General features: G+C 36.2%; 2 protein-coding genes across 7 annotated transcripts in view; one reads left to right on the forward strand and one right to left on the reverse strand.

Moving 5' to 3' along the window:
• Ppn (proteoglycan-like sulfated glycoprotein papilin) overlaps nucleotides 1–14,245 on the forward strand; it is a 92,130-nt gene extending 77,885 nt beyond the window's left edge. For 3 of the 6 annotated variants that reach the window (XM_077413981.1, XM_077413977.1, XM_077413978.1), the window contains exons 20-39: nucleotides 2–335; nucleotides 421–545; nucleotides 733–933; nucleotides 1,278–1,676; nucleotides 1,802–2,158; nucleotides 2,351–2,527; nucleotides 2,769–2,948; nucleotides 4,629–4,799; nucleotides 5,311–5,526; nucleotides 5,599–5,769; nucleotides 5,944–6,351; nucleotides 6,640–6,852; nucleotides 7,006–7,173; nucleotides 7,839–8,078; nucleotides 8,378–8,700; nucleotides 8,851–9,001; nucleotides 9,380–9,898; nucleotides 10,395–10,550; nucleotides 10,673–10,786; nucleotides 10,884–14,245. In XM_077413981.1, the coding sequence (XP_077270107.1) occupies nucleotides 2–335; nucleotides 421–545; nucleotides 733–933; nucleotides 1,278–1,676; nucleotides 1,802–2,158; nucleotides 2,351–2,527; nucleotides 2,769–2,948; nucleotides 4,629–4,799; nucleotides 5,311–5,526; nucleotides 5,599–5,769; nucleotides 5,944–6,351; nucleotides 6,640–6,852; nucleotides 7,006–7,173; nucleotides 7,839–8,078; nucleotides 8,378–8,700; nucleotides 8,851–9,001; nucleotides 9,380–9,898; nucleotides 10,395–10,550; nucleotides 10,673–10,786; nucleotides 10,884–11,086 (4,826 nt within the window). In that variant the 3' untranslated portion in view covers nucleotides 11,087–14,245. The remainder of the gene's footprint in view (nucleotide 1; nucleotides 336–420; nucleotides 546–732; nucleotides 934–1,277; nucleotides 1,677–1,801; nucleotides 2,159–2,350; nucleotides 2,528–2,768; nucleotides 2,949–4,628; nucleotides 4,800–5,310; nucleotides 5,527–5,598; nucleotides 5,770–5,943; nucleotides 6,352–6,639; nucleotides 6,853–7,005; nucleotides 7,174–7,838; nucleotides 8,079–8,377; nucleotides 8,701–8,850; nucleotides 9,002–9,379; nucleotides 9,899–10,394; nucleotides 10,551–10,672; nucleotides 10,787–10,883) is intronic. The other 3 variants (XM_077413982.1, XM_077413979.1, XM_077413980.1) reach the window with 3 other exon arrangements.
• A 101-nt stretch (nucleotides 14,246–14,346) lies between these two features.
• Nucleotides 14,347–16,899, reverse strand: LOC143901556 (potassium/sodium hyperpolarization-activated cyclic nucleotide-gated channel 4). Its single transcript, XM_077413989.1, has 8 exons — nucleotides 16,480–16,899; nucleotides 16,187–16,408; nucleotides 15,919–16,105; nucleotides 15,718–15,852; nucleotides 15,424–15,616; nucleotides 15,152–15,343; nucleotides 14,846–15,069; nucleotides 14,347–14,766 (listed from the first exon to the last, which is right to left on the reverse strand). The coding sequence occupies exons 1-8, from the start codon at nucleotides 16,704–16,706 to the stop codon at nucleotides 14,482–14,484; spliced, it is 1,665 nt and encodes a 554-aa protein (XP_077270115.1). The 5' UTR covers nucleotides 16,707–16,899; the 3' UTR covers nucleotides 14,347–14,481.
• Nucleotides 16,900–17,465: the final 566 nt, after the last annotated feature.

Consider the following 17,465-nt stretch of genomic DNA (forward strand, 5'->3'; position numbering starts at 1 on the left):
GTCACAGAGATATGGACAACTAGCTTCCCAGAAACAACAACCAAACGGCAATGCAAACCAAGGAAGAGCTGCAAGAAAACGCCCTTCGGATGTTGCTACGACAATATCACCGTTGCTCAGGGACCATTTGGTCAAGGTTGCCCGACACCGCAAACATGCAACGAGACACGATACGGTTGCTGTCCCGATGGCGTGTCACCAGCCACTGGCCCCAAGAACAAGGGTTGTCCCGACTCTCATTGTAACGAATCACTCTTCGGTTGCTGTCCTGACGGTGTTACTGCAGCGCAAGGCAACGATTACGAAGGATGCAAGAAACCGTGTAAAGAAACAGAGTTAGTTTCTATTTTTATAAAGTAATCTTCTCACATGTATGATCTCAGTCTTATAAATTAACCGCTTGTGCATTTAACCGCGTAGATTTGGATGTTGTCCTGACAACGAGACTGCAGCGAGTGGAAAGAATTATCTGGGATGTTGTAATATCACCAAGTTTGGTTGCTGCCCAGGTGATATGAAAGCCGCTTCTGGTCCTAATAGCGAAGGTATGTATTTCGTCTTTTGTATCGTGTAAATACTGTAAATTATACACCTGTATAAGAATATACGATAAATATGTGTGATATTCTCTTACTTATTGTTAGATTAGACTGGTCATGTTATATTATGTGTTTTTATTGAGTATTGTACGTATTTTTAAACGTTTTAAATAATGGCACATGTTGTATTAAGGTTGCGAGGAAGAAGTTACCGAAACATCGGAGATATATGAAATAACAACTATTTCACAAGATTGCGCAAACACCACTTACGGTTGCTGTCCTGACGGTATTAGCATTGCAAATGGTGCCAACTTTGAGGGGTGCGGCGTCATTAATACCGAAAACTGCAGCGCGTCCTACTTTGGATGTTGTCCTGACGGAGTTTCCGCGGGTTGGTTGCATAATAATAAATAAATTATCACAAATTTTATAAGACATTAGCTTTGGAACCAGTTATAATTATTCACAGAACTCGCTGAATCGAAAAAAATACTAACATCGCCGGCTATTAATATTTTGAAACATATCATTAAATACATATAAAATAATATTTTATAATAACAGTGCGTTATAAAAGACAAGTCGTTTTTTACACCAATTTTATACCATTTACTTGTCATTGATGGATTCGTGCCATTAATCGATTGTATGGATAATTAGAAAATTTCGGAACAAGCTGACGAGCCATTCTGAACTACTCCTATATGCTTCCATCGTTCGTGATTGTTTCCATAGCTCTTGGACCGGACAACTATGGCTGTCGCATGCCATGCCATGACAGTGCTTACGGATGCTGTGAGGATGGAGTAACACCGGCACATGGACCGAGCAATGAGGGATGCTGCTTATCGACCCCGTACAAGTGCTGTCCGGATAACATTCTGCCAGCTCGTGGACCAAACTTCTACGGCTGTGGCTGCCAATATACGAGATTCGGTTGTTGCCCGGATAATTCGACGGCGGCGCGCGGACCAAACAACGAGGGCTGTGGCTGTCAGTACACACCCCACGGTTGCTGCCCGAATCGGTTTACCCCTGCCAACGGACCTAATTTCGAGGGTTGCCCGTGTTACACTTACCAGTTCGGATGCTGTCCCGATGGCATTACTATCGCCAAGGGCTCCCATGGTCAAGGTAACTATACGATCGTGGTAAAATAATATAAAATTGACTTGTTGAGTGTAACTCTCGAGCTTAAGTCAAGAAAAATAGAAAATTATTACATATGCTTTGTATAATGCATTGTATAATATTTACAGGTTGCGGATGCGAGAACACGCAATATAAATGCTGTTCGGATGGCAGAACGCCAGCTAAAGGACCAAACTTTGCGGGATGCACCTGTGACGCATCGCAGTACGGATGCTGCCCCGACGGAATCGAGGAAGCTCAAGGGGAGAACTTTGAAGGTTGTCTCACAGTACCGTCAATGCCTGGTGCTGCGTGTGGTTTGAAGAAGGATAGAGGCTCTTGTCGAGACTTTACAGTCAAGTGGTTTTATGATACCGATTACGGTGGTTGCTCGAGATTCTGGTACGGAGGCTGCGAGGGCAACGAAAATCGATTCAAAACACAGGAGGAGTGCAAAGAAGTTTGCGTTCAACCGAAAGGAAAAGGTGCCTACATTTAAACATGATATTTTGCAGAATAATTGTTACATATTGCATTTTCTTGCTATACTTATAAGATTAGAATTAAAAATGTATTTCTTATTTATAGAATTTTAAAATCAACTCTTTATAAACAAACCAATTATATCTATTTAACATATCAAAATTTAAACAACGAATCTTCGGTTTATTTTGCAGCTGCTTGCTTCTTACCAAAAATCGCTGGTCCTTGCGAAGGATATCATCCAACGTGGTATTATGATGCCAACAGGAAACAATGCGGTCAGTTCGTCTATGGTGGTTGCCTCGGCAATGCTAACAAGTTCAAAACAAGGGAAGAGTGCGAAGAACTTTGCGTCACACCGGACGATATCGGTAAGCAAGATCAATTACGGTATATAAAAATATTATATTTTCAATTAAATTATTTTGCTCTTGTTTTAAATATGTATTTTTAATGTATTTAATAAAAACCTTTACTTATATATATATATTATATTTACTTATGTTAAATTTAATCTAACAGATAAAATATATTACACCTGAGAGAATTTACGAGTCAGTTAAACAACTAATACTTTATAAGTTGTAAGTTTATATTATTTAAATTTTACAGATCCTTGCGATCAACCGAAAGAAGCAGGTCCTTGCGCAGGCAATTTCACAAAATGGTACTTCAACCGAGAATCGCAAACTTGCGAACAAATCGTATACGGTGGTTGCAAAGCGAACGACAACAACTTCCCGACAGAAATCGCTTGCCATCAACAATGCTTACAGCCAGGTCGTAGGAAAGGTATGTTTCCGTTTTCATTATTGTTATTGCTTTTTGTATGTGCATTAAAATTTCGTGTATCTTAAGTAAATTATTAATTTATTTAAATGACACTTATTTTATATATATAAAATATGATTTAAAATTTAATCAGTATTTATTACTTGATAAATCTTTTCTAACGACGAAATATTATGCAACTACTATCTTTAAAAAATTGATTCCATGGTTGGGATTTAATTTAGTAACAGTAGTTTAATTATATGGAATGCTTGATATTGTATGTTTAATAATTTTAGCAATGGCAAATTTTAATAAATTTTATCTGACAGATGTGATCAAACGCGTAAATCTAATTAATAATATATAACAGATTTACCTTTAATATATGTGAGATATAAAAATTTATCAAAAAAATAGTTACTTTTATACTTTATACTTTATAAAGAATTGTTATTTTATACTTTAATATAAAAAAGATCTGTGAGATAAAATATAAATAAGATTTAATATCTAGGAACTTAATAATATTTATAGTTTTTACTAAAAATATATTATGATAAAAGAACCCTATGAGATTACTCGGTACGTAAATGGAGCATAAGTGTGTTGGGCTTATTAAAAACTGCCACGGATAGGTATTACTTCTAAACGTTCCTCTAGTCGTTCCTCAACGACTCGATCGCACAGTGATGGACGAACTTTTGCAGTAAATCTGTCTGACGTATGCGCCATGAAGAGAGATCCCGGACCTTGTCCGGGTTCGGCATTGCGCTGGTATTACGATGCCGAGCGTGGCACTTGTAGCCAATTTGTTTACGGCGGTTGTAAAGGCAATGCCAATAGATTCCGTACCCTTGCTGCCTGCCAGCAACGCTGTCCTTCAAAAGGTATAGACAGCAACGAAGAAAGAAAGAGCTTAATTGCTTCGTGGTAACATCACGCGCAATTTGACAAGAAACCTCAATGCTCTTGCTCGATTTCAAGAAAGCGTCAATTTTTTTTTCCTTTCAAACCTTATTTAGTTCATAGGTGATGGTTGATGGTAAATAGAATGCAACATTGAGTCGTTATTACATGTCGGCAGCAATATGAGACTGGAATAGCGCAATCATGATTCACGATTGCGCGTTAGCTTTCACATTATTTTAGTTTTATGTGCACGCTTTCACTTGCATAATCTCGTCCAACACAATTTAAAAAGACATGAATCTTTCTTGGATTTCTTCATGTAAAGTACCATATTATATTTAATGCTAAAATTACATTTTTTATCATTGCAGGATTAAACATGATAAATAATGCCTAATTATGGTTAATTAAGAATTGAATAGTAGATATTATGTTATATATATATATATATATATATATATATATATTGTACTTTAATAATTTTAATTATATTATGATAATTTTTTTAATATTCTGTGTGTGCGTGTGCGTGTGTGTGCGCGTATGTGTATGTGTGCATGTGTGCAACTCCATAACATTAATATGATGGTGATAGAGTAAAAACTAGCAAATATAGGTTTTTATAATATATTTACTTGAATTGGATATGAGAGAGTCTTAAACAGCAGCTGAGTAGTTTGACTAACAGTAGGAATAAGAATTCTTAAACTAACGACAGGTATAGTGAAGTAGTTGGAATTGGATTGAATGTTTCTAATTGCATGGTATAATAATTCATGCGATTAACAGATATTTGCACGTTGCCACGGGCGGAGGGTACATGCATGGAGAAGCAATCTAGATGGTACTTTGATCAATCAGAGAATCGCTGCATGCCATTCTATTACACTGGTTGTAATGGCAATAAAAATAACTTTGAATCTAGAGACGCATGTGAGTCTGATTGTCCGCCTAAAATCGGTAAGATTTCATTTCCCTCACGTTCCTTTCATAACATCTTTTTTGTGTTAAATATTATTATTATACCTTTAAAAGCGCACATTTTTTGGCGTTTTTAATAGCATTAACGGTATAAATCGTCTTTTTTCAAACTTTTTACAACAAACAAAAAATCTAATTTAATTATAATTGAAACAGATTTACATTTAATTGCACATAACGTGTGATATTACATGATATGTAACAACACATTACAATTCTTTTCGTCAATATATAGAGAAATTATATAGAAAAAAGTATAAATACTTGCCTTGATTTCTCTTTTTCCCTCTATCTTTTTCTCAAATTCTATAATATAAAAGTTTATGTCAAGGCTTTTGAAATTAATTATTATTACTATATTAACATATTATATTTTAACGTTAATAAGAATTAATTAATAAGAAACTAAAAATTCTTAACCTTTCTGTGATTTTTAAAACTTTTTACTAAGCAAAATAACATAGCACAATTGCTAAATTTACGAATACAGAACAAGATATCTGCCTCCTGCCCGCTCTCCTGGGAGAGTGCCACAACTACACTCAACGATGGTACTACGATTCCTATGAGCAACACTGTCGGCAGTTCTATTACGGTGGATGCGGCGGGAATGAGAATAATTTCGTGACCGAACAGGACTGCGTCAACAGGTGTGAAGTGGCCGTTACCACACCGCCTCCACCGGGACAAGTCGAGTTCCGGACAGGTAATGTTTCTAATGGACTTCGGAAATTGTTCCTAAGTAACGGTACCGCATTATTCATCTATTATCAAATAGAATTCTGCTTCCTGCCCGACGAACATGGTCCTTGCTCCGAGAATCAAGTCAAATGGTTCTACGACAGTCGCGATGGGGTTTGCAAACTGTTCCGATACGGCGGCTGTCAGAGTAATGGCAACAATTTCAACACTCGCGAGGAGTGCGAGTATCGCTGCGGAGAAGTTCAAAGTACGTTAGGTGTAAATATAAAAAGCTAAAAAATAAAAGAATATGTATGAAAGAATAAAAATACCAAAATTTATACTTCTCATCAAGAAACTCTAATAATTATCTCCAATGAAGAAACTTGAAACACATAGAAAGTGTTGCAAATATTCCAAAAAAATGTTATAATAATTTCAGATCCTTGCATCCTGCCACAAGTGATCGGTCCTTGTAACGGTTTTGTAAAGCAATTCTACTACGACCGACGCAGTGATGCTTGCTACGAGTTCGAATACAGCGGCTGCCAAGGCAATAAGAATCGCTTCCAGGATACAGAATCTTGCGAGAGGAAGTGTAGGCGGCAAACACCACCGGAGGTTACTCAAGCGCCAGCCACAATAACTCCGCCGACTGGAGAACCGAAGAGTACGATTTGCTTGGCGCCGGTCGATTCTGGCGATTGTGAAGAAAGTCTTACCGCGTACTACTACGATGCCCAGCATCAAATGTGTCAGGCGTTTATTTATAGCGGATGTGGTGGAAATGCCAACAGATTTCAGACCGAAGAACAATGCGAGCGGCTCTGCGGAAAATTCCATGGACAAGGTAAATTGTAACGAACTCTATTTACGTTGCCATTTTGTCTCTCTGTAATAAAATCTGTTCATTAAGTAAAAAGTAGGCTAGATATATATATATATATATATATACCTATATTCAATATACGTATAATCATATTACGAGAAAGATCCAATATCTCGAAGATTAAATTTAAAAATGTTTGCATAGTAATTGTCTCTATTCTTTATTCTTTTACTAAGCATTTTTATAAAACAATTATTTAAAAAGATTAATTAATATGATTAAAATTAAATTAATGGTCTCTTTTTTCAGATATGTGTAATCTCGCTGTCGACTCCGGCCCATGCAGAGGCGCTTTCCGCAAATACTATTATGAACCAAATTTACGTGCCTGCCATGAATACATGTATGGTGGATGCGATGGCAACGCTAACAGATTCAGTACAATTTCTGAGTGCGAATCCATTTGCATACATCACGAGGAACCTCTACCTCCCGGAAACGACACCAGTGTTTCAAACTTATGTACGTATATTTATCTCATTGTCTCTTTAACGTTTCCTGTTGAACAATATGATTCCTTCAAGCACTTAATTTTCATGTCGTTGTTATATTTTCATTAAACTTATTACTATAAAATATATGGATCGTATAATAGTCTTCATAATGATGATACAGCGATCTGTAAAGAACCAGTTGATAGTGGATCTTGCACGACCGGTGCTACGAAACGATTTTACTTCGACGAGGAACGTCAAACGTGCCGGGCGTTTATTTATACCGGATGTGGTGGCAATCGCAACAGATTCAAGACTTTCGAATCTTGCATTAACACTTGTCTTAGGAGTAAGTTTAGGAGAGCGAGGTCGCCAATGAATTTTTTATTCTCTTTTTATTATTGCAGATATATATAGCTTTGATGCAGTGTCATCAGCAATCGTCATTTTTATGCATATATAATACTCATGTATTTTTATATTTAAAGGCTTTTCTTGCTTTTTTGGGCAATTTTTATTAAAGCTCGCGTCTTTATCTCTCAATTCTTTATACATGCGATTAAAATGTATTCGTATATTACCGTAATCGTAATTAAATTTAAATATATATTTTAAAAATAATGATACATTTAAAAATGTACATTCTCTTATTGTGATTAAAGTTAAATTTTCACCTGAACGTAAATGTGAAGATAAAAATTGTTGCACATATAAACTTGTTTTCTACAAGATGCAACAGCAAATAACGCATAATAACTAATAACTTTTAACAATTTTTATGCATCTGATATTTAACGCAAATCATAAAATTGTAAATATAGAAAGTTTTTTATATATGTATTATGAAAATTTTTAATATTGCATTGCTTATATTTCTCCTCCACTGAATGCTAACGCGCTATAATATTTTTTAGCAATATAAATGTGTCAATAGCTTTTTTTCTTTTATATTGAAATTACTCTTGCCGCTTGAGAAAATAAAAATTTTCAATATTTCGTAATCCTTGATTACAGCGAGTAACGAAATAGATGTGGATTCGAACGATACGAAAGATCGGTGCGCGGAAGCCAGAGAAGAGTGTAATATCATCCGTTGTCCGTATGGTAAAGAGCAATACGTGGATTCACAGGATTGCGAACGTTGCCGTTGCGTCGATCCTTGTAGAACGCAAATCTGTCCTGAGGGTACTCGATGCGCCATTACGCTAGTCGCTACGCAAGACGGCACGGAATACAAGGGCGTTTGTCAGTCAAGTAAGTATTGTCTTGTAATTTTTTTTTTTTAATTTTTTTTGTCAATTTGGATTTTAAATAATTGTTTACGCTATTATAATTAGCGGCATTTGTAATATTTACATACATCTGAGAAAAAACTTTATTTGCGCAGTAAGCGGGGTGTGAAATGAGAGAGAATAAAAGTTAAATTGTCGTCCCTACTTTTATGGAAAAATATATTCTTTTGAAGATAGTTTTGTATTAAATTATTAGTCATCTCCTTATAAATTTGTTTATATAAATATCTGCATTTAATATGTATGTATATAAAATTGCAGTCGTTAAACCCGGTCGTTGTCCAAGAGTATCCAACAGCACGAGATGTGAGCAAGAATGTGTCACGGATGCGGACTGCCCCGGAGAATCGAAATGTTGTAACAGTGGTTGCGGTACATCCTGCCTGGAACCTGCACCGGAAGAATCTTTGACAACGACACCACAACCTTCCGTTACCTTGCCGCAATACGGTGGTGAACCTGCGAAGATTAAAGAACCCGAAGAACCTCGTGTCAGCGCGCAAGAGGGTGGCTATGTCACGTTGAAATGTGTCGCACTAGGAAATCCCAGACCGATCATCACATGGAGAAAGGATACTACATTGGTAACTCATATTACTGTATATTTCGAGTGCGCTAAACAAATACTTTATATTCGTAAAAAAATATAACAATTAATATATAACTATAATTGAGCAATTATTTTTCTATTGTCTGACTTATTGACAATATTTTATAACTATTGTCCATTTTAGATTGGACCTTCGGAAAAAAGACGACGTATACTACTCGATGGATCTCTTCAAATCATTAATTTATATACTTACGATAGAGGAACTTATGTGTGTACTGCTGATAACGGTTTAGGACCACCGGTAAGGGCGGAGTATCAATTGGACATCACAGGTACGTAGAGAGAATCCATTTATCTTACAAAGAATGATCTCTGCTCAATATGGCTAGGTAGAATAGCATTGATTGGTTATGGGACTGATACTAATTTGATTGTAAATGTCTTGTTAATGAATGTCTTGTGAAATGCGGTCGAGATTATTGGAATAACATAGATTTCTATTTTTATTTAATGCCAATATGTTGATTGAGATATCGATTGTGCGTTTAAATTTTAGTCAAATGCATTTTGATTAGCATGAAGTAGAATTAATCATGTCCTGTAGCACTAGTTATAAATTGAATGTCAATGTTTGCGATTTTCGTGGTGATGGTGCGATTAACATTTCTCTTTCTAAGCATCGCGCATGCCCCTTTTCTCGCACTCTTTAGAACCGAGCGAGCTTCCCGTTGCCATCATCGGAGAGCCCGATACTCGCATAACAGTGACGATGAACTCGCCGATAGCTCTGCATTGTTATGCCATGGGATGGCCGAGGCCATTAGTCACTTGGTGGCGTGGCGACCAAATGTTACCTCTGTTTTCGGACAATTACGAGCAAGACACCGATTATACTCTTCTGATACGCTCGGTAACACTAACCAGCCTCGGCATTTACACTTGTCAGGCGTTTAACGGCATCGGTACACCGGCCTCTTGGTCGGCGACCTTGCAAGCGATCGGGCCCGTCTACAATGTTAAGCCCGAACACGAAGAGTACACCAAGTATCTCGTCCAACCACCGAAGAGACCTACTACTGAGAAACCGCAGTATCCTTACAGGCCTACCAGAACGCAATCTCCCGAGCATCAGACCTACGCTCCCGTTTATTCCTCGAAACCGCCTTACATTCCTCGTGTTATTCCTCTCGAAACCACTACCGTCGAGCCTGGTAGCGGTAGGTATAAAGGTGAGCTGTTATGGTTGATACTTATGTTTCTAACTAGATTGCGCCGATCATTGTGACAATTAATTCGTAGCTTCAAATTTATCGCTTTAGATTTTCCCGTAAAGTTTTCATGCCGGTGAAAAACTTATCTTTCACTACAGCTTTTAAGTAAAGTTTTTTAAGAATGTTTTTTTTCCGCGAACTGGTCACAATGATGGTGTTATTTCTTTTTCCTGCATGCGCGCTTAGTATGGAATTTGTTTACATTGCATTGTACTGTCAGGCTGAAAATGCGTTAAGGTAACTTGCTTATTGGCTACTTGAAATATATTCTAAGAATTTAATACGATTAACAATGTATCCGTATCGTTAGAAAAAAACGAAACTGATGTAAGTATACTTCAAATGGACTTTTTATATACATTCTCTTGCTGAGAGAAAAAGATTTCTTATTCAATATTCACCGAACGAAATTTTTACACTTTGAGAATATTAATCTTATTTCTTTATCACATAGTGCCGGTCAAAGTCAACGTATCGGCAGGACAGTCGCAATTCCCTGAAGGCAGTGACATAAGCATCGCTTGCACCGTCGACGGTTATCCGATTCCACGTGTACTCTGGTATAAGGACGACGAACTTATTCAAACGAACAATCGAATAAAGATTTCTGGTAAAGCTATAAGTAATAATGTAGTTTATAAAAAATATCTCTTTATACAATTATTACAAATTAAATTTTCTATAATGGCAATAAAATAAATAATAATATGAATCATACATTTCTACTTTCAGAACTCAATCGACTTATTATTAGCGATGCAAATCGAGAGGATTCTGGCCGGTATCGTTGCGAAGCGGCCAATGACTTCTCCTCGAATTCCGATAGCGTTGATATACGCGTAGCTGGTGAGTGATACTGATTGATATCAATATATATATACGCTAATATTCCTTAACACAAACAATTTAACGTGCGTTTAATTAATGTGAATAATTCTTTCAGGTATCTTTATTCATCCTCATTGTCAGGATAACACGTTCTTCGCCAATTGCGAGCTCATCGTGGCGGCCAAGTATTGCACGCACAAATACTACGCAAAGTTCTGCTGCCGATCGTGCACGGAGGCCGGCCAGCTGCCGGCGAGAGGACCGCATATCGACAATTCGAGAAGAAGAAGGAGATCGGTTCTGCGAATGCTCGTATAAGATACGACGTAATCGACTTTTCGGTATTTCCGACACACGTGATAGCACATATCGATTCTGGATCGTGGCCGGCGGGATTCGCAATAGAAAATAAATGAGGAGAGGAAGTTATTGCGCGTACCTGCCCCTATCGGACGTGCCGGATAATCGACTTGTTAAATCACTGCCAAAGCCTTAGAGCGTTTATACATAGGTATAATATATGTATACGGTATATTCCCATCAGAAAAAAAAGAGCGTGCGAAACGCGATATCGCGCATCTTGACCTGCGCGATCTCGTTCTTTGACGTTTTTATCTATGTATATACGATCTGACGCTGAATCCTAGTCCGACGGAGCCATATTAGGCGGGGTAATTAACTCGTTCTTAAGAGACCAGTGGAAATGTCGCGACTGTGCGTACCTTCCAGATGACATCCCGCGTTACCGAAGTAACCAATGTCGACTGATTAAGCGCGTAATTTTGCGGATCATATTATCGAATACGTGGGAAATATTGTTTCCGAACTGGTGTTCTTTTAAGTATATATTTTATGTGTCGCCATAATAACTGTACTTCAGGTTAATCGTAGAATAATTGCGATAAACTCACAGCAGCGTACCCGCAATAATGTGCGATTCTTGTAAATTTCTTTTTGTGAAGTCAACAGCGAAGCTTTTCGGCAATTCCTGCACAATCTTGCGAGAATACGATCTGAAGAGTCTTCATCGATGTGGGACGATATAGCGTAGCCATTCCTTTCTCACGCAGCATAGGGTTAATGAGCACGATACGACGATATGAGAATGGAATGATATACAAAGTAAAGTTTTCTCTCATAGAACAGTTATCTAACAATAAGTCGAGAGTGATGTTCTTCTTCATTGGACACACTGTAATGCGTAATTAAAAAAGGAACTTGTACCTATTCCTATTAAGCGTATGTGTGCACACGTTACGTTGTATAATATAAATAGTTTATTATGCAATATGCCATTTATACTCGAAAATATTGTTATTACTTATTTCTTACACTCGTACATGTGTTAGCATAACGCCTGCCGACTCCAAGATAAACTCGTTATCTTTTTCGTTATAATATATATATCATTCTTCTTTTTTAGACAAAGAACGCTTAACATTTTAAGAGCAAATGTCGGTATTAGACATCTATCTAATGAAACAAAAATAATAAAGAAGCAGAACCTTAACATTTATATTCAGTTGAGAATTTTGATGATATTTAAATTTTTTTTAATTTAGTTTTTTATCTTCTTCAAAGATAAAAAGGCTTTTAATCAGACGTGTAGCTTTGACTTGATGTATATTTAACAGAGTTTCACTTTCTTTGAGAACAATTTGAATTGTATGTACTGAAATGTTTATCCATGAAATTGAGATCGACTGTAAATGCCCATTTGAGACTTCATTATTCGATAACAATTCTGAAAGTAAAACTAGATAATTTCTACATGAATCTTAGATATGCGCAAACAAAAAACATGTAATTCTATTTATGCAAACAACGCGTAAATATAATTTTGCGCTCGACTCGCTTAATATTCTTAAATTATCGCGTCGCATCGCATATTTCACCTGTCGTGACACGCATGTACAGCCAATCTTCTACTTTATCCAATCAGCCATTGCATTCCGTGTGCAAATTTTCTGCATTTAACGTTTGTTCCTGAAACGTTTTAATCGTAACTATTAATTACGCACTGTTTGCTATCGTTAGACGCATCGTCATTCGTGATGTGTCAAATATAGATCGTAGAAATACCGATTATAAAAAGTTGACGATCATAAAGATAAAACGGGAAGAGGAAAGGTACCAAAACGCATTTATATACACACCGTATAAGTGTAAAGTCGTAAGTCGAGATCGTTACCGATCAGAGTCGACGTATCGCAAAACCTCTAGGACAACTCCTGATTGTTCCGTACTTGCACCGATTCAGTCGCAGTAAAACGCAGTGCCTTATTAGATGACCTTTGAAAGGATTGGGAAAAGAGTGCTGAATATTATACACGACGTCTCGTTAGTCGTTAGTGTAAATAGCTGTTCACGTATCTATTTCTTTCCCATATGACGTCAGTATTGTTGTCGTATATAAAACATAATAGGATAGTAGATTAGATTCATCCGGAAAAGACATATTCATTCAAAAACGCAAACAAGAATAGTATCGACAAAGATATTAAGTACTCTTCTCCTCTGTGCTCTCCTTTAGGTATGACCAAGAGAACATGTAAAACCACCGTTATAGCGAATAGTACTACGTAGCATAGTGACCCATTTAATTCGATAAAGCGATCTAGTAATGATATATTATATACAGTCGACGTTAATCAGTTGTCCCCCGTATTATAGATTCGGAATTGATTACAGGAAACGGAAACGGATGGAAAACGGAGGAGTGCGAAAAGGTAATTGCGTTAAAAATCGTAAAGCAAATCCTATAGGTGTATCATCGCCCGTGTTAAAATCTATTGTAAATAACTATTTACATCGTATGATTCGAGGCATTGTCGCCTGCGAACATGCCCCGTCACTTTACGTATATAGATATAATTTTCACACAGCATTGATTTAACTTCACGTTAACATTACGTATCACGAAAGGGTGACATATCTTGTACAGTAAATAGCGATGTCCATAGGTGCGTCTATAGCAACGTGTTACGATTACATCAATGGACCTGATTAAATTGGGACCGCGATTCTCACGGAATCGTTGGAACTTACCTCGCGCATAACGACGTCGGTTATCGATAATGATCCGCTGTCTTCCTCGACACATCGGCAAACTGTGTCGCACTTTTTTTCCTATTTTGACGTTGCGATATTTCATCACGATCAAGTGCTACAAATTTCGACCCAAACTTGACCTCCTTGTAGAAGAAATTTGCCAAAAAAGAAAGGAACCACGATTCATATATCCCTCATGCGTTATATCGATAGAGGTATAGAGCTCATCACAACAGAGTGCTACCGTAAAAGTCTTATAGCGGATGTAATTGTAATTGTAAGTACTCGTAGGTAATGATTAACCATATATATAATTTTAAAATAAAAGTAGATATAAATATATGAGAGAATGCCATTATCTACGATTATTGTATGGACAATAATAATACATAAGGTCCTTAAATATATACGATTACACTGTCAAAACGATTATTATTTTGCGATAACGAGAAACCAATCGACGAGATCGTTTATAAGAATCTTTTTTTTTCTAATTGCTATAGCTGATAGCGGTATAATAAAACGGTCTTTTAGTAAAATGTTAATTCTATAGTAACACAGAGGATTATTGATTAAGGATCTAAAATACTTATTAAGCCTTCGGAGATTAGAAAATCGACACATAAATTCAAATAGTAAGTAATCAACATATATGTATAAAGTCAAGTTCTCGTCGGTCCGTTGCGTAAATTCGGCACGCGACTAGGACGCATCAAAAAACGCTTGTGTTGTTCCTCTGCTCTGATGGTTCTCTCTATGCGTTCCGTGGCGATGCGTTCGATCTCCGCGAATAGCTCGCTGTGTATGTCTATGCATTGACGGAAGTCTTTACGATCTAGCCGATACACCTCGCAGACTTCGATCGCGACGACACTGGCTACTCTTCGCTGATCCGCCACCAAGAGCGCGATCTCGCCGAAATGGGCACCGTCATTCAAATGGCACATCTCGAAATAACACACAGAAAGTAAATTTCTTTTTCGCAGTCCAAACGAACTTTTAATATTGGATATTCAAAGAACTAACTTCCTTTCCAGTTGGCGTCAAAACCGCGACGGTCCCGGAGGACAAGAAGAACATACAGTCACCCTGACTACCAGCTTTAATGATTACGTCGTTTGGCAAATATAACTCGAATTTTAAGTTTTTCACTATTGACTGCAGAACGTTTCTTGGCAAATTCTTAAAGATTTCCACGTTCTCGATCAATCGTCGACAAGATTGAAACGCGATCTCTTCGCGTAGCGGTTCTGTAGAAAATCCAGATTTTATATCAACAGTTATAATTTGTAAAAATTTTATGTGCTCCTCTTTTTCCCATTATTTATTAACCTGTCAAATCTGATAAAATCCGTTTACTGCGAAAGTAAGTGTTCTTGAAGCGATAATGATAATAAGCTAAGAGACGTTTCTTCATGTGTGGCAATAATTGTTTTTGTCTCGTGTATGCTTTCACTTGGTCTATTAATTCTTGAAATTTTGATTCGGATGACTTTCTTTCAGCTTTGATATGAAGGAACATAACTAAAAGACACGACATGTCCGACATTTGAAGAAAATGTCTAATAATGCACGATTTTATAATAATGAAGTGTAGATCTTACTCAATATATAGCACACAATGAATCTGCCGATAATCATGAGGATACTATTGAAAATGATGGAACCATCTGTCTCTGGTACAAACGGGCCGTAGCCACTTGCTAATATATTTTCCAGCACGATATATGCAGCGTTTTTTAATCTGAATTGGAGACTGCTGTCTTCCAATTTCATCATCCAACAATCTTCGCATTCCTTTTAACACACATTACAAAATACATTTTAATAATTGCCGCTTAAAAAATATAAAATTATAGAAACGTTCGCGTAGAGATCAATATTGTAGATATGCTTACCTTCGGCGGAATGTTCATAAAGTACATCAGCAAAATCGGTATCAAGTAACACAAACAGGAAAACCAAAAGATTAAGTATAATCCTAGCAATAGGGTGGTGCATAATTCCAAATAAAAATTTTTTATTCCGAAATGCTAAAAAATTGGTCGATATGATGCATATTGTATGATATCTTCGTAGAAAATATGAGAAAAAATTACCATAAATAGATAATAAATGTTTGAGTTAAAAGTGCAATAGCGTGTTAATTTCAGGAGAGGCATGAAATTAATTAAAGTAACGATATAATGAGGGTTATTTCCCGGTAATCTTCGCCACTGTAGTGTTACATAACTATACGGGAAAGACGATAAAACATCCGGCAGAAGAAATCTTTTGAGATAAAACCTAAAAGAATATGTATTTAACATTAAGCGGAAATTAATAAATATAATTGAATTAAACGAAATATTAGATATGATATCTCACGTAAATATTTTAACAGGTTTCAACTCGACAGACATAGTTTTCTCGTCGTAATATCCCGTAATGCAATTAAGTATTATATCTAACCAACAGATCGCGTAAATTGGTAGATTCACTGTATCCAGTCGAATTGTTTCGTAGTCCATTATAACGAAGCAAACCATAAAAGGGATTGTAAAGAAAGCGATCATGTATATTGCCGTCATCAAAGTATCCCACATAAATCTGTGAATTCTTTTACTCAGAAAGAGAAAACAATGCGTTTTTGTTGTACATCAGAAAGATAAAGGTATTGCCTGGCATAACTGAATGGATGTATTATCCACCAATATTTAGATTCAGCATGTCTTGTTTTTTCGGCGGCGATTGTGGCATTGCTGTCCACGTGAAAACCACATTTTGGAGTGTATTTGCTGATACCGCACCAGGTTATCCACACGTTTCTGAAAGTCAAGGGTTTTACATCCATAAAAGGAAACTTACTTTCTCTTTTCAAAGACAGTTCACATATATGCTCGATCATAGTTAATAGCAAGAATGAAAAAGCTTTTTATCTCATTGATGAGATATCCAAATGGCACGTAAGGTTAAACGAGTAACTTGTTTATGTCTAAAGAAAACTTCTATTGTTTTTCGGAAATTCTCGACAAAATTTAAATGGACTATTTAAAATATACTTTATAATGTATCAAAAATTAAAACATTACAATTTGACGAATCGGTTATTGTTTGCTATAGTATTTTCACATTTTCTTTTTCTCATTTTCTAAAAAGTTTATTTACACATGCTACAAATAATAGAATTACATAAAGTTCTAAAGAAATAATTACTGCAATGTGATGTATATGTTGCATCTATGATTATTAAAAATGTATTTATGTTAAAAAATATAACTATATACATGTAAGCTATACCTTGTAATAACGTTACAATAGATACATGTGTCTATCTTATATATCATCTAGTGTATAATTTGTCTATTTTAAGTAAGTAAAAATTGCGCACTTTTAACTGTTGCATACATTGCAATTCCGAAAAGAATTGGATTTCATCGATATTACCGATATATTTAGCTTAAACTTTTTTTTTCGAGAAATAAATTCACAAACATTCTTCATTACTTCACTTGTGCGTGTACTGATCATAACACTCGTGACAAAGATTTTGATAATTAATAAAATGAGGCATACATCCAAAGCAAGCATCAATCAAATATTCTATGCAATTAAACAGTTTTATCTCTCAACTTTAGTACAAATTAAAAATAAAATATAAGTACAA

The sequence above is a fragment of the Temnothorax americanus genome, unplaced genomic scaffold (assembly GCF_048541705.1).
Source record: "Temnothorax americanus isolate GAGA-0224 unplaced genomic scaffold, ASM4854170v1 Scaffold34, whole genome shotgun sequence".
Classification (NCBI taxonomy): domain Eukaryota; kingdom Metazoa; phylum Arthropoda; class Insecta; order Hymenoptera; family Formicidae; genus Temnothorax; species Temnothorax americanus.